The 18,181-nt window shown below is 35.4% G+C and overlaps 1 protein-coding gene across 1 annotated transcript in view; it reads right to left on the bottom strand.

Annotated features, from left to right (window-relative positions):
- Window positions 1-14,508, bottom strand: part of DCP2 (decapping mRNA 2) — a 28,024-nt gene extending 13,516 nt beyond the window's left edge. Inside the window, exons 1-4 of the mRNA XM_083141374.1 lie at window positions 14,246-14,508; window positions 7,365-7,468; window positions 4,094-4,256; window positions 1,879-2,097 (exon numbers count right to left, since the gene is read on the bottom strand). Coding sequence (XP_082997500.1) covers window positions 1,879-2,097; window positions 4,094-4,256; window positions 7,365-7,423 — 441 coding nt within the window. The 5' untranslated portion in view covers window positions 7,424-7,468; window positions 14,246-14,508. The remainder of the gene's footprint in view (window positions 1-1,878; window positions 2,098-4,093; window positions 4,257-7,364; window positions 7,469-14,245) is intronic.
- Between the last annotated feature and the right edge of the window lie 3,673 nt (window positions 14,509-18,181).

The following is an 18,181-nucleotide window of genomic DNA, read 5'->3' as shown; positions in this document are numbered from 1 at the left end:
ATTATATCACTGACTGGTGTTTTATTTCATTCTGACCAGGCTTTTGCTTTGAGAATATGACAACTCAACGTTCTGTCATGTGTTCTGTTAGGAGTGCACAGCATGTGGTTCCTGCCTGCAAGAATCATGATATTTAGGCACTCATGTCTTCATGCAAGATGGAGCATCCCAGCATGTTGGTCAATAATTGGATGACCTGCTTTGTGCCAACTTTCGCCATTATCATTTTATCTTCAGATGTTTTCCACATGCTTGGTCACTCCGATCTCCTGCAACCCACGTCATTTCTGGTTGTGGGGATTCCCGAGATATTGTGTTTTATCAGGACTCGACAAGAGCCGAAAGCAAGCATAACAAGGCATGTCACTACCATTCCCTTGAAAATGCTTCAAGCAACCATTTATCATGCTGCCTTACGCTTCTAAAGGGTGATTAACGATGACAATATGCATGTTAAACAAAACTGACATCAACGTGAAAACGTTTTGCATGTGGGGCACTCAACAAAGTGGTCCTACTGCATGTAAATAACAAAATAAATTAATTCATAATTGGGAAAAGTGAGATACGGTAGTATATAAATACGTAGAAACTAGTACTCACTTTATCCGCGAAACTGTTTTTTCTTCTTCGTTCTATTAATTTCAGTGTCCACTGCCACCATCCTTGTTGAAATTATTATTTTTTAAGTGCATAAAGAGTTAAATGTTAGTTTTTCTTGTATGTACGCATTGCTTGCATGATAGAATTATTTTCCTGTAGTTTACGGTTATTAGTACTTATTAGTTATTAGATTTGTCAACTCATATCATCGAAGAGAAGCATTTGATTAAAAAGAGAAGGGTTTTAAAAAGATTAACGGGAAACACAGAGTTGAATGTCTGGGAAGCCTCGTTCATTGCAGAAGAACACTGGAATAAATTAAATAATGAAAATGGTAACATAGATCCAGTGTGGAGTTTTCTTTTTCACAAATGGAGTAAGCCACCATCTTTAAAATTTAATGTAACAGAAAACATCAAGAGACTTTGTGAAAACAATGATGAATTTGAATTACCTGATGATATTTGGGATTCATAATTTAAAAAATTCTAAAATAAAAATAAAATAGACTGCTTTTTTCACAGTTAAGTTGCTATATTACAACAATGTAACATTGACAACATCCATTATATAACGGATTCTTTTTGTTTAAAAATTACTAACCATTGTTATAACTGTATCTTTAGTCAAAATGAAAATAAATGTCTGATGAAAGGAGCGTGTGTTCTCCTGAAACGTCACAAAGAAAAAACTGTTTTCTTATGCTTGTAATAACCGTAAACTACAGGAAAATAATGAGTTAAATGTTTGTGAACGGATATAATATAGATATTTCGGAACAAAAATTAATACCCTCTGTAGACTATGTGTTTCACAAAAAAATGAAGTCAAATTTTGCTGCATTTTTAAAGCGTCACATGTGTGACACATTTTCGTTAATGCTTTCAATGCCATCTTACTCAAGTTTCTTAGCAGACACCACAAACTACTTCATAATTCTACGAAATCAGTTCATTATGAATATTTTAATTCAATCTCATGTCTAGACTCTTACATTTTGTGTGAAATGTCGCATACGTAACGCTGGAGTGCCCCACGTACGACCTTTGGCTATCCTTATTTCAGTGACAAATTTCCACCTGGCGGCAAGTTTCACCACAATCCACTGCCTCAAACTGACTCCAGGGGGCTGAGGGCACCTGGTACTTGTTCACTCGAATCCTACCAAACAATTCCTGTGAACAAAATAGGCACTTACAGCAAATTAATTCAGGTTAGGCTGATAAACCAATTCCATCCATAATATTTACATTTCGAAAAATAAGCTATAATTACCTCTCTTACAGCACAACGTGATGGATCCTCCTGCTCATTGACTTTTCCTTTGGGGAATCCCCAGGATGACTTGGCCCAATAGCTCTGCACGAGCAACAGTTCCGTCAAATCCTCATTCAACACAATTGCTCCGTATGTCGGCACTGCTTGCTTGTAACCTCTCCACTGATCCAACACTGCGTCCAGATTCTCCGAGTGTGGTTTCAAGAAAGGAATGTGCTGAAAAGGATATGCACCTATTTAAATCTGACAGGAAACACAATCTTGAAGTGATTACTCTCTCTTAGTAGGCATGTGCAGTGGGATCCATGAGTATTGTCGTGCAAATTGTCAGTGACTTATTTTCATTAATTTTTCTCAAGCATCCTTTGCGTTTTTAAGCAATGGATTTTTATGTATCCTGGTGCATCATTTGCCAACAGCTTGTTTCGAGTTATATTTTAATTCTTGAAGCTTTTGTGTCAACAAACATGGTGGACAATTTGCACGGTAATACTTATGGATCCCACTGTACAGTGGACTCTCTTCAATTCAAACTCCAAGGGAACATGCAAAAAATTTGAATTATCCAAAATCGACATGCATTATTAAAGAAACTACTGTATTACAGTATAAAGTAAAATAATGAACATACAGTGGATCTTACTGTAAAAATTGCTGTAGTTTTGTGCATGACTCTATAGTGAAAACAAAAAAACAATTCCTCTCACAATAGGGATTAAACTACCAGTAAATAGAAAGCACGTTTAAAGTAATTACACTGTATTAACACCAAAATTACATACACGTGTAACCTGACTAATCACAACTGACAACTGAGGGCAGATAAGACTTTCACAAATCATTGACTAGTGGGGTTCAAGAATGAACATTTGCACACAAAGTGGGTGAGCGGCTGCATACCAACAAACAGAAACTTTAATAAAAGGTTCAAAATTTTGAATGAGATGAATTTTTAACATTGATTTCAATAGGAATTTTAGGGGGAATAAATTCCTCTTCGAATTCCAAATTCAAATCAAAAAAGGGTCCGCCGTATTAGTATTGGTTTGAATTTAATTCCCGATGACGATCAGAAGATTTCATGGGATACACAAAATACTGCACAATATTCTCATGATATCTCAGGATTGAATTAAAGCTCACCTGATATGGAAGTACTGATATTGGGGCCTGAGAAGGAGTTTCAAATTAAAACATCTATCCTGGCCAAACTTTTCCAATACCTGGGTAAGCCAAACTTCTTTGAAGTCTGGGTGTCTTGTGGGGATTGCAAAAATGTTCCCTTTGAAACACATATTTTTGGTAAATAAAAAAACAAAATTTTGGTACAGAAACAGTTAATTTCGGGTTCAAAGGCAGTAAATAAAATAAAAATTTGGTGTTGTAGCCGTGAAAAATCGGATCAAAAGTGGTTTTAAAATTTAGAATATACAGTACAACGTCGTTTATCCGCATTAATTGGGACCGAAGGTTATGCGGATAATCAAGCATGTGTTTATTTAACAAAGAAAAGCATGTACAGTACACAGTACTACATACATATACACGTACAAGAGAATGATAAAACACTGCACTTATTACATTAAATATATCCCTTCTAATAGCACATTTACGTAGTTACCAGAGTATTAAGGTTATCCCTGTATAAATGGGTCCATTTATACTTCTCAAATATTTACAGCAGAATTAATCAATTTTCCATAAATTGCATGACTGTCAGAATAATTTCAACTTCAGAAAGTGTAATGTTGGTAAATAAACTCTAGATTTTGTTTTTAAGAGTTTGTTTCACATTTTGCAGTTCATTTCGTGACAAAACAGGGTAGGAAAATCCACTCACGCCTTTCAGAAACATGAAAAATTAACATTACAATGTGGTATTTCACATTTTGTGTTTTCGTCAAAAACAAAATATGCATGCCTCTATAGTATCCTGAGAATTATGCAAAATGGGTAAATTTTATTTAATTTTCATCAATATTGCGTGACAAATGTGAATGTGTTAATTCAATTACTGCTATTTTAATATTCTGATCTCATATGTAATTCTTCAAAGCAAAACCGTGCTTCAATGTGGAATCTACTGCAATGTATTACAAAAACGAACCAATCAGGGATACATGATATATATTCAATTTCTGATGAGTATGCATGTATGTCATTTCATGCATAAGTTTTCAGAGTAACTAAACATTCAAGATTTTTTAATTACCAGAAACATGTGTGTAATGAATTCCTTCATCCCACAAGGCTTCAGAGATGTGTTCTCCTCTGTACAATAGAAGTCCAAATAGAACCAATGTGCCAATTCTATCTGGAAGCATACCCTCACAAGGTTATTCCGCTCTTCTTCAGGCAAATTGATGATAAATCGACTAAAATAAAAAATAATAATTAAGAATCAAATTAAATTTTAAGTGTTGGCTAAAAAATCTGACCACAAGTGACATACATTTACCAAAATTTCAACATGTAAAATGGCGAAAACTAGTCTAGGAGCCAGAATTACAGACTCAACTGAAAAAAAAAAAAAAAAAAAAAAAAACTATTGAATACTGATTTACTTACTGGCCAGAAGAATATCAGTCTATTAATGATCATCTTTAACCACAAGTGAACCATTCTCCATACCTTTCAGTTGTGGTCAAGGTCACGAGGTCTTGCCTTTGTTCTTTCAAATCTTATTGAATTCTATTTTCGGTGAGCGGTCTGACAGACTGCTGAAGACATAGTAGTTGAGTACGTTGTGACTCAAATGGCTCCTTACTCATTTTCAATTTCAGCAAAATATTTCATATACCTCTCTCTGGACAACATAAAAATGTAGAAATTTTAAGACTTTGGAATTTTAAAAAAAATATATACTTTGATAAATTATGTTAAAATTTATTTAACTAAACAATAATAGCTAAATGAAAACTAATTTACAACATTCTTCTACAGTGGTGGCCAAAAGTCTGGAAAATCCTCAAAATCTTAAATTATTCACAATTTTTAATTCTCTCACACTTAATACAATTTATGACATTTTACATTTTATTTTTAAAATGTATACAATAAGATTACTTGAACAAATATAGATACAAATTATCATAATTTCCATACTCTAGTATTTTGTAGCATGTCCTTTGTTTTTTAACACTTCTAATATCCATTTGGGCATAGAATCCGCCAAGCGTTGACAGTAATCTAGCGTAATTTCAGTGACCCATACTTCCATGATTTCTTGTACCAGGTTATTGTATGACGTTGGGGACTTCTCAGAGACCTTCATCTTCATGATGGACCATGTATTTTCTATGATGTTTAGATCTGGTGAACTGCCTGGCCATGGATGGAGCAACTGGTAGTCACGCGAGGTTGGCCAGGATTTCACTTTCTTAGTACCGTGGCAAATAGCTCCATCTTGTTGAAAATAAGTACCCTGATGAATGTCCATAACAGCTGGAAGCTTCTGTTGAAGGATCTGTAGATACACCTCTCCATTTATGGTAGTGTTCCTTGGCATTATCCATAGTGATCCACGTTCTTTTGCGGAAATACAACCCCAGACCATCACTTTTTCTGCTTGCTTCACAGTAGGGATGACATAACGTTGGTCATACCTTTTGTTTTGGGGCATCTTACATATTTATTATAATGGGAAAACTGAGTAAATGTTGATTTTCAGACATCATCACTGATTCCCAGTCCTCTGCTGTCCAAACCATGTAACGACGACAAAATTTTATACGATCAGTGATTTTTTTTGTGATAGTTTCGGCTTCTTTGCTTGAGTGTAGGATTTCAGACCTGCATCAAACAGTCTACGTCTAATGATTCGGCAACTCTGTTTGTTGATGTCTTCTGGAAGGTTTGATCTGATTTTAGCAGAAGTAGTTCTGGGAGATTGTTTGCATAATCTAACAATTGCTGTGTCTGTTCGATCAGACGTAACATGTTGCCTGTCATTTCGTGCGAGAGACTTGAATGAACCGATTTCTTGAATTCTATTTAGTGTTTTTGTGACAGTACTTGGAGCTATCTTGAATTGGACTGCAATTTCGGATTTTGACTTACCCTCTTGATGCAATATGCTGATCTGGGCCCTGGTCTCTGGGCTCATTTCAGATCCCTTTTTGCTTCTTGCCAACATTATTCCCAGAAACACAGGTGCAGGTGATGAAAATACACACTAGCTAACACACTAGCACTAGTTTGAATAATAAGCAAGAAGAGTTCAAAAAACACAGACACACATACAACTAAAAGGAAGTCTCTCCTTCCACTTTCAAGTGTTCAGAATACAGCTGTACTGTACCTTCTCAATTCACAGATATCTACTGTATTGCAACAACAATCACTGCTATTTATCAAGAAACAATGTGCTCACAGTAACAACAAATAAACCCAAAAATGTTGAAACAGAAACCAACAATGCACTCAATAATGTCCTTATAATATTGTTCGCTACATCAGAATAAGCTTTGAAGTCATTGAAAAAATTATATATAGTTCAAATGAGAAACCAACCTTTGCAGAAGAAGATGAAGAAGAAAAATATAATATTATTTACAGAAACCATTGATATAATATCCTGCTACTTGCATGAATGTGTAGGCTAATAGAAAACAAAAGAATAGAAGGACATATAAAATTTATTTGAATGTGAAAGCCAAAAAAGATATTTCTTAAAACATTTTCCAGACTTTTGGCCACGACTGTATAACCATAACAAGTCACATGAAATGAGACAGAAATTGAAAATAGCAAAACAGCTAGTTCACAGTTCAAAATCAAAATACCGGTCTTACAGACCTCTCCGTGGTAGTTATGTGATTATCAACATCCATAGTAGTTAAGGGTTAAAAGAAACTAGGAATTGTTTTAAAAAAATATCTGGCTGTCATGTGACATCTTATTATTGAACATAAAACCAATGTTTTTATGAAGACAATATTTTCATTATTGTACTCCCATGTTCTTATTATTTTGTAGAACATTAGTGCACCTTACATAAAGCTAAAGGTTAAATAGTGCTAGTTACACACTGTAAGTACAGGTGACTTTGTAATATAACATGGTAAGTGTCATACTAGGAAGCAAAAAAAAAATCAAGATAAGCCCAAATAGTGATACTTAAATTTTTCAGCAAATAAAGATGCTCAAGAAATACTCGTAATTGTGTACTAAAAATAATTACTACATTATGAAATATGATAATAAAGATTGTCTTATTTTTAACTGAAAAAAATCTATCATCTCAATGGAAGTCATGTACTCCCAAAAAGGCAATAATGAAAAAACCACAAACATGAAAAATACAGACATTTCCTGCAAATAAATAAATAAATAAATAAAAACTGGTTTTCATTGACAATACTGACTATTCTCCATCCTTGCAAGTGTTGTGTATCGAAAAATTATTGCTTTAAATGTTAATCCCAATTTGCATTAATATGTTAATGTGCAAATTCAATTTCTGCTTCAATACCTTTACATACCTGCTTAAATCGTCCAGAATATCCAGTGGAATGGAATGTTCAAATGTTTTAACTTCCATTGTTATAGTTGTCGACTATCACAGCTATTCACAACATTAGACTAGCTAGAAAGAATACAAGAATACAAAAATAAATTCAGGGTAAAATGTCAAAATTTAAACAACAAAAACTGCTCCACATTGCGTCAACAATCAATTTACAAAATTTTCACATAAATGGCAAGAAGTAATACACTTCTTGGCTCTCTGCTTGTGGGTGCACCAAAAAATTTGGCAGCAAACAATCAGGTCAAGCCAGGGCTAGCTTGGTAGCTTAAGTTGGTACAGCAATGGCACTATATGCCAGAGGCCTAGGTTTGAGTCCTGGTCGAGGCTGAATTTTTCACTGAAATTTCTACTGTAAGATCAAATACTATGATAATTTACTACTCTATGTCAGAAGAAACTAGGCAGAGTTGATGTTAACAGTGAATTAATATTTCCTGCCTGTTAACTAGTGTTATTGATATGTAGAAATCTTGCATGTCTTTTGGCTGCAACCTCTGTACTATCATTCTGTACGATACTTAATGCAAGAGAACAAAATAAGGAACCAGTTCGATCTCCACCGAACACCTCTCACTCGTTCATTTTCTCATTTTTAACATTCGTACTTACCTACTCTGCATTGCGAAGATTCTTTAACCTTCGAGCGGGCGCGCCTGCGCAAAATATGCGCCAAAAGTAATTTTCTTTAATTTTCTTGTGTTTCCTTTGAATTAATCGACCTATGCTTTTTATGTATTCCTTAAAGAGGTATTTTGTGTTGCATATTAGCAGTCATTGTTACTAATCCATATGTTATACTCTGTCAATTGTTGTTTATTTCAGATCAGAACACCGTGTCGTAAAGTTTGCACTGAGCGCCTGCTCCTGTTCTGTAATTATTTTGTCAGGTCATTGTTGAAAATGAGTCGACAAAAAGTAGAAGTTAGCGAAATTCAGCGTATCCTTCTAGTTTCTCGAATAGAATAGATTGATTGATTTTGAGTCTGCTTTATGCACAGAAGGGCTAATCGCGACTTGACCTACTTTGGTAGCTAGGCTCGTTCCCAGGATGTTTTGAGGAGAAGGACATATCCGAAAATGTGAAAGTAAGTTCTTATTATTTGGTTTATTTTACTTAGTTTATACGAGATATAGTGTGTGTGTGTGAGTTTGTGTGTGTGTGTGTGTGTGTGTGCGTGCGTGTGTGTGTGTGTGTAATATTTAGGTTTTCGGCAGGAATATCTGTCGTAAAAAGTACGACATACGCCTGCTGATGAAAAGCGTGGTGCGCTATAAATATGTAATAAGTTACGTACTGTTTTTTTCTTTTTTTTCAGCATTCTAACTTGTATTTCAATATGTTTCATTTATATTAACCTCAGATATGATATTGATTGATTGATTTAGTTTATTTTACTTCGCATTTTGTGCCTCTTGGCTAATTTGCGAAGATGGGGATAAAATGATGAAATTGATGAATGGACATTCACAAACAACCAAGCCCAACCGGGATTCGAACCTGGGACCCTTGGCATCGCAGCGTGATGTGCTAACCACTCGGCCACAGGGTCGGGCTCTCAGATATGATATAAATAAATGTAGACCCAAAAACATTTTCGTTTATATTATAAAATTTCTTGCTCATAATGAATGATACTAAATGACGTAAAAAAATGAGTCACGCACCCGCTGGTGACACGATTATGAACGCGCCCACTAGAAGGTTAAGGTGGCATTTTGCTTTTTTCACTAAAATAATTTCAATTTTTCATATTAACAGTAATTATTGTTCTTCCTTTTTTGGATTACGTAACACACAATATGGCAGGCACAGTTTGAGTCTTATCATGGATCATGTGAGTATGCAGGGTTTCCAACCTTCGTAACCAAAAAAATATCTGAATAGCCCCACAAACCATTGACGGATAGCCCCACGAACCATTTCCGGCAAGCTTAGGTCAGGTTAGGCAAGCATAGTTAAAATTTTGTTTGTAAAACAATGTGATACAGGGGGTCACGTCATGAAATGTACGGAACATCCGGTTGACGTAGAGGAAGCAAATACAAGCAACGGTGCGTCGGAAAGATATTTTTCTTCAAAAATACATGAATTCCCAGTCGAATAGATTCCACGATGGAAGAAAATACCTCCACGAACTTCCAGAATGCTACAGAAAACTTATTTCCGCAAGTAGTTTCTTCTGTAAAAATGAAGAAATCCGTTCGGTGGAGATTGAACTGTTACCCAAAATAAAACCATGCTTTGAAAGTCAACCTTAAAAAAAAAATGCATAAAAATAGTCTGGGTGAAAGCGAGTCTGCACAGCAAAGCAGTGTACACTGCTGCACTCATTTCCCTTCTCATGAGTTCACTGGTTGAACGCTCTCAAGTCACTACTTGCGAAGAGTCTTGTTTTCTTTCGCTAACTCCAGAAATTCCCAGGACAGTGTGTAGAAATAAATACAACCTTTACCATACTACTTTCTCCGAGATAAGATATCTTAACAATAGTATCTGGTGTAGCAGATGTCATTCATCACCATGTCTTTAGCACAACTTATCAAACGAATTCTGTCAACCATAATGCTTAATTTCACCATTAAATGTAACACTTTTAAGGATTGAGGGTAACAGTATAATATAGTGAAAACACATTTCTTCAAATTTACAGGAGAAACTACTTACGGAACTGAGTTTCTGTAGACTTTTGGAAGCTTGTGGAAGTGTTTTTTCCCTTCGTTCAACTAATTCGAACGGTAAATCATGTATTTTTCGACATTAATGTATCTCTGATGCACGATAGCTCTTCGACACCATTACCGTCGACTACGTGAATCAAATGTTCCGTGCGTTCGATTATGTAACCCCCTGTTAGTGTAGCAACCACCCAATAGTTTTACAACATGACATGTGAGGTTTTCTTTTTCCAATTTAATATTCTAGGTTTGCCTAATCTAACTGAACCTAACCTTCCGTGAATGGTCTGTGGATCAATTTTCGCTTAAAAACCTTCTGTAAATAGTTTGTGCGGCATTTTTCGGTTAATAAGTGTTAGTGTAGAAACCACGCGGTAGTTTTACAAGATGAGGTGTGAGCGTTTTTTTTTTTTCCAATTTAATTTTCTGTTTGGCTAACCTAACCTTCCGTGAATGATTTGTGGTACACTTTTTGCTTAAAAACCTTCTGTGAATAGTTTGTGCAGCATTTTTCGGTTAATAAGTTTGGAAACACTGCATATCAGCTGACGATAGGCAACGTGAGTCAAGATTTGCCCGCCATATTGTGTGTAACGAAAGCGAATTAGCAACGAACAATAAATACTTGTAATGTGAAAAATTACACTTTTTTTCAGTGAAAAAAGCATAATCCCACGTTCAAAAATGTTCCGCTATGCATAACAGGTAAGTACAAATGTAAATAATTACGAAATAAACTAGTGAAATGTGTTTTCACGGTACTAGTTTACTATCCTTTGGACAGATTCCTTCATTTCTACAGAAGAAACTACTTACCATAATAAGTTCCTGTAGTATTGTCTAACATCTGGAAGGTGTTTTGTGTGATGTGGGAATGTTTCATAGCGGAAATTCAACCATTGACGCATAGCCCCACGAACCATTGATACATAGCCCCACAAACCATTTCCGGTAAGGTTAGGTTAGGTTAGGTAGGGTCACAATAGGTTCCAATAGTTAAAAATTGGTTTCGAAAAAAATATGAGTAGCCTCACACACCATTCTCGGATAGCCCCACACACCATTCTCGCATAACCCCACGAACCATTGACACATAGCCCCACAAACCATTTGCGGAAACGTGCGTTCTTCAGTTACAAAAACACTTTTTTTTAAAAAAAAAAAAATTGATCAAAAAACGTGAAACACGTTAAGAAATGATCCGCGAAGCAGATAGATAAGTACTAATGTCAAAAATTGACGAAACTCAGACGTTATAGGTGTCCGAAGGATAGTAAACATTTACCTGTTTTCACTATACCATACTGTTACTGGATAGTCTTTTGTCTGCACTGTTGTGGAATGTCATATTGGGTGCCATATTTGCTTGCATGAAGCTTTTGGGTTATTCTGCCCCACACTAAGATAACAGAGGTACTTTACACATATCCGCGAAAAAAAAAAAGGAAAAAGTTCATAAAAAAATAATCTTCATATATTACGCAAAAATGTTTACTTTCTCATGGGGGTATGGAGGTTAAAGGGTACCCGAAAACTATGTAACAGTTTCATAGATCGGAGACACATTAAAATCGGATATTTTGTGTATTGGATGGTTCGTACTTACCAATTGTGTATTGCGGAACATAGTTCAAGGTGGCATTATGCTTTTTACATGAAAACAAACACTTTTTCTACTAAAATAACACATTTTTCTAAGTGCTACCGAACGCACGTAATGGTGTGATATCGCTTCTTTTGTTTTCGAATATCATTGTTTCCAACCTTCTTCACCGAAAAATACCTACTATCATGTTCGTCACGTGTGCAAATTGTACATTATGCACGGGTAGCTGACAGATAGGGTAAGAATTGACAATATAGAGAAAGTCTGTAATTTTGTTAATTTTCGGTATACTAACTAATTTTGGCCTGCTAATCACAAATCTGTTGTAAAAAACCGGGGGCCACGTCTGGAAATTGTACATTTAGATGAAATATTGTTCGTTAGCCCCACAAACCATTGATATTAGCCCCAAAAACCATTCACGGATAGCCCCACAAACCATTGACGTTTGCCCCAAAAAACATCCACGGGTAGCCCCACAAACCATTCACACAAGATTAGGTTAGGTTGCATTAGCACTCATTTCACCCCTAAATTCATCGAAAAAATAGGGTTCGTAATACAATTGAAGGCTAGAATGTACAATATAGAGAAAGTCTCCAATTTCGTTAATTTTCGGTATACTAACTAATATTGGCCTCCTAACCACTAATCTGTTGTAAAAAACCGGGGGTCACGTCTGGAAATTGTACATTTGGATGGAAAATTGTTTGTTAGCACCAAAAACCATCCACGGGTAGCCCCACAAACCATTGACGTTAGCCCCACAAACCATTGACGTTAGCCCCACAAACCATTGACGTTAGCCCCAAAAACCATCCACGGGTAGCCCCACGAACCATTCACACGAGGTTAGGTTAGGTTCCATTAGCACTCATTTCACCCCTACATTCATCGAATAAATAGGGATCGTACTAGAATTGAACATCATAAATCATTTTCTTGTAAAACAACGGCGTGGTTGGACACAATGACAGGATATTACATTTTTGTTCGTAAAACTACGCATATACACCTATATATATAAAAAATTCAATCGGCTTTTTCTCAAATTTTCAGACGTGACCCCCGGTTTCTTTCAACAGATTCGTGATTAGGAGGTCAAAATTAGTTAGTATACCGAAAATTAACACAATTGGAGACTTTCTCTATATTGTAAATTCGCTCCCAATTGAACATCATAAATCATTTTCTTGTAAAACAAAGACGTGGTTGGAAACAATGACAGGATATTACATTTTCGTTCGTAAAACTACACATATAGCCTACAATTAAATTTCCAGACGTGACCCCTGGTGTTTTACAACACATTCGTGATTAGGAGGCCAAAATTAGTATACCGAAAATTAACAAAATTGGAGACTTTCTCTATATTGTGAATTCGCTCCACGGATAGCCCCACGAACCATTTCCGATAAGGTTAGGCAAGCTTAGTTTTTTTTAAAAAAAGGTATTGGAAACACTGACATGATTTATCGGTCAAATAGATACCACAATGGGCATGAGTTTACAATACCGGACCACTCTCCAATTTCTATGAAATTTCGCCTACTTACTAATTTCGATGTCCTGATGACGTATCTGTAGTTCATATTTGGCGGTCACTTCTTAAAACTGTACATTTACGTGTACAACTTGTAAAATAACCTTGCGATTTACCACGGTGATTGTCCATACACAGCAATTCGGAACCATCTTTCTTTCGCAATTAATTACCTAATGGTCTTCCTTTACGCACAACAATCTTGTTGACGACAGACGAGGAATGCCTACGAGGTTAGGTTAGGCCTGTTAGGTTAGGTTCCATTAGCATAAATACAAAGAAAAATTAATATTTTAGCTAAGAGAACTATACCTTATCTTGCCTGTTGATTTCTTCATGTTGGGAAAATGGCGTCTTCCGTGGAGCTATTGTTCTTATGGTAGGGTTACGTTACGTTAAGAAAACATAGTTTATTTCATTTTTTTCTCGATTTCCATACTTGACCGCCAATTATTACATGCAGATTCGTGATTAGGAGTTCACAATTAGTGAGTAGGCGAAATTTCATAGAAATTGGAGAGTGGTCCGGTATTGTAAACTCGTTCCCCACAATGAAAGAAAATACCTCGACTAACGTTGGAAACCTTAGAGAAACTCATTTCCGTAAGTAGTTTCTTCTGTAAAAATGAAGAAATATGTCCCCGATGTATGAAACTGTTACCGAAAACTGTTCCAATCATAACGCACGTGATAGCTATCGCAAAAAAAAAAAAAAAAAAAAAAAAAAAAAAAAAAAAAACGTTTTCTGCCATTCCCTACGTTTCCATAACTCTTGAACACGCTTTCATTCCTCCTGTGCAAAGTATATGAAGAAGCCGTACAACATACGATAGCAATGCCTCTCTAAGTACAAGGGGTTCCTCTTTTCATTGCGACAAATCAGAAATTGATGAAAATAACTGCTTTCTAAAAACAAAGCACTAATATATTTTTTGTAATGTACATTTACCAGACATATCATTTCATAGAATAGCAACACACTGATTATTCTTCTTTTCGTTCAACTTACCTTAAATGTCACATTGTAGAACAGGATACCAAGGTTCATTACTAAAGCAATTTTGCTTGCTTTAGACCGTTCCATTCCCACTCTAGCTTGTGGATATATCAAGGATTGCCGCATTAATTAATAAAAAAAATTAAATAGTAGCGTTTGACATTCACCACAAAATTACCATACATTTCCACAGATTATAAAACCACGGATATACAACTACGCAACTACGGTTCTCCTCATTATTTTTGTCCCTGCTCTCGCCTTCTGACGTAAGCGCGAAGAACTTTCCTGTTAGGCTTGGCTTGTTGGATCTCTTAGAATAAATAAACTGCATTTTTTAGGGACTTCACTAAGAAGTTACTATTTATGCTAATAGAACTAAACCTAACAACCTACTTCTTCTTCTTCTTCTTTTTCTGACCCTATCAACTGGCAGTCGATTTTAGTCATCTTCCTGAGGTTTTTTTTTTTTTTTTTTTTTTTTTTTTTTATGTATTTAGTTCGCTATTCACTTATATTTCACAAGAGTGAAAAAAAAAAAACATCTATTGATATTTATTTATACTGTTTGTTAGATCGTCAAATTACATCTTCTTGCATATCCATAAAGAAGCCATATGGTAGGAGGAGTAGGGTCCGTGAGCAGGGCAGTAAGAGATGTAGGGAATGGAATTCTATTTCGACGTAAACCACTATATAATTTATCTCGTTCTCTGTCAAAATTGGGACATTGTAAAAAGAGATGTGTAGCATCTTGATTATCTTCTCCACATGCGCAGGCTTGTTTTGTTGTAATATGTAGTCGTGATAAATGATCATTAGTGCGAACATGACCTGTACGTAGACGTATTATAAAAGTAATAACTGATCTTGGAAAATTATATGGGTAGTACCAAGGTTTGTTTTGTGAATGTTCTGCAAACCATTTATATGTGTTGCCCGTGGATTGAAATTGTTCTATACACCACTGTTTCCATTTATCTTGAAGTTTAAATTTAACTCTTGGAAGAAGGTCCGTGTATGGAAGTCTCGCAAGTGAGGTAGTTTCCGATGATCGAGCGGCTTTGGCATATGTGTCCACACGTTCATTTCCCGTGTTTACTTGGTGAGCCTTTACGTAACTAAACTGGACGTTGATATTTCTTCCATTAGCATACTGAATTTGTTGGATTATAAGTATGATGAATAAAGGATGTTTACAAATCTGAGGATATGAGGAACTCAGCGCCATTAATACGCTTAAAGCATCTGTTATGATGAGAATTTTTGTGTAATTATTATGGATAGCGTAAGTGAGAGCTTTATATATTGCATAACTTTCTGCAGTGAAAATAGAAGTGTCAGGTGGTAAACGGAATTGTTTGTTTATATTTTGATCTGGAATGAAATAAGCACAACCCACACCTAGGCGGTCTTTGGATCCATCAGTATAAATGATTAGGTGTGTTGGCCATTTCTCTTTATACATGATATGTCTTCCTAAATCCCTGAAATGGATATTGCATTGGGTATATAAGGGTATGTCTAATTCATAAATTAAAGGATGTTGGAAGGTAAAAGACTTTGCACGTGATTCCAGGTCTATGTATTGGCAATATACAAAATAAAAGAATGTGTGTTTAGGATCTATGGCTTTATTTTCTGTCCATTGTTTTTGTATTTCAAATAATTTATTGAATGGGTGCGTATGATTTTCCCAGGTTTTGAGCAGAAATTTTATTGTTAATTGGATCCGTCTATGTGTCAAACTAGTTTCTCTGCTTTCCATATATACACTGACATTAGGACAGGACTTCATGAGACCTAAGCAGGTCCTCAAAGCTTTTCTCTGTAGTATGTCTATTTTGTCTAAAAGACTTAATTTTGCACCCCCATAACTAAAGGCTGCATACTCAAAGTTTGATCGAAAACAATTCCTATAAAATAGCAGTAAGATTTTGGGGTGGCCACCCCATTTAATTGTTGTGATACTACGGAGTATATTTATTATTTTACGGCCTTTATTGATTAAGTGCGTGATGTGTGTATTCCATGTGAATCGCCTGTCAAAATGTATACCTAAATATTTATGTGTTTCTATTACTGGGATATTAGAAATGTGTGGTATATTGTTAGGATGAGTATCCAATCGTTTATTATTAAAACAAATAATTTTTGATTTTGTTTCGCTGATGGATAATCCTTCTTTGAAAAACCACGCTCTTATGATGGCGATTAAATTCTGCATTGCTATTATACCTTGAGTAGCATCATCTGTAATGTTATAGAAACAGAAATCATCTGCATATTGAAGGGGATGAAATGGTAGAATTGGTAATGCATGTATCTCATTCGTATAGATATTAAATAAGAGAGGGCTCAGAGGTGAGCCTTGAGGTATGCCGATTGAAGTGGAACGGGGATCGCTTAGTTTGTCGCCGAACCATCCGAATATAATCCTGTTGGAATATAAATTCCACACAATTGTTGAAAGTTTTGGGTGTATATGAAGATTCTCTAATTTATGACAAAGATTATTTAAATTTATAGAATCATAAGCTTTTTCAATATCTATAAACAAACTGAAACAGTAGGAACGTGTAATTTTACTATTTTGAATTGCTGCTGTTAGAGTGGCTATAGCATCTTGACTACTAAGATTAGTTCGAAATCCAAATTGTGTGGAATGAAAAAAATTTTCACGTTCTAATAACCAGGATAGTCTATTTTTCATTGTGCGCTCAAATATTTTTTCCAAAACTGAAATTAGTACTATTGGTCTGTATGAGGATGCATGGTCCGGAGATTTGTTTGCTTTTAAAATTGGAACAACTACATGATTTTTCCATTCTAACGGAACTATGCCGGTTAGATATATATTGTTGTAATGTGAAACAAGAATATCTGTTCCGGTATTCGGTAAATGTGTTATGGCCTGGTACGGAATACCATCAAGACCTGGTGCTGTGTTTTTCACATTTTTAAGAATTGTTGTTAATTCCTCTCGGGTTACAGGTGGAAAATCTTTTGTAAATTTTGAAGGGAGATTCTCGTTAATATCATAATGTAGATGAACAGATGGTGGAGTTAATTGGGAGAGAAATTGATGTTGCCAACTATCATCTATCGGTCTTTTTTGAGGAGAACGTGGTTTGCGTAAAGAATTGAATTTATGCCAAATATTTCGGGATGATTCCTGCATGTCTATCGAATTGCAGTAGTTAATCCATGCTTGTCGTTTGGTTTGTAAGTATATTTTCCGTGCTTGAGCTACGGACTTTTTCCATGATATGAGGTTTTCAGGATTGGGACATGAGGCATATTGTTTTTCTCTGATTTTTCTATTTGATTTTGCCTCTTCACATTCTGTCGTCCACCAATGTATCTTTGGAAACATTGTTTCACAATGAGTATTTTTACGCGAGGTTAGTATATCTAAAGCTTTAGTAATATATTGAAGTAGCAGTGAATAAGATATAGGCTGGGAGGAAGTAAGATGTTTTCTTAAAATAAAGGAATCTATTAATATTTTATATAATTCCCATTTTACATTGTTAGTTTTCCAGCGGAGAATTGGTAATTGAACGGGGGGAAAAAGTTGGCTTGGTAAAAATTGGGCACGAATATATATGGGAAAATGATCGCTACCATGGAGTTCATCCTCTATGAACCACTGAAATTGAGGGAATAATGAGTCCGATGTTATAGTTAGATCAATTGATGTTGGATTACTTCCATTTCGAGGTATATGTGTTGGTGATCCATCATTTAAAACGATGAAAGAGTTGTCGTCCATCCAATCCACTATACTAGTGCCAAGTCTATCTGCTGTATGCATACCCCAAGCATCGTGATGCCCATTAAAGTCCCCGACAATTAAATAAGGACTGGGTATGTTGAATGTTAAAGCTTGTAAATCAGTTTGTTTTATATTTTGAGAATTGTAATTGGAAGGAATATACACATTGA

Source organism: Lepisma saccharinum, chromosome 19, assembly GCF_977018435.1.
Source record: "Lepisma saccharinum chromosome 19, izLepSacc3.1, whole genome shotgun sequence".
Classification (NCBI taxonomy): Eukaryota; Metazoa; Arthropoda; class Insecta; order Zygentoma; family Lepismatidae; genus Lepisma; species Lepisma saccharinum.
This window is presented reverse-complemented; position numbering and strand designations above follow the sequence as displayed.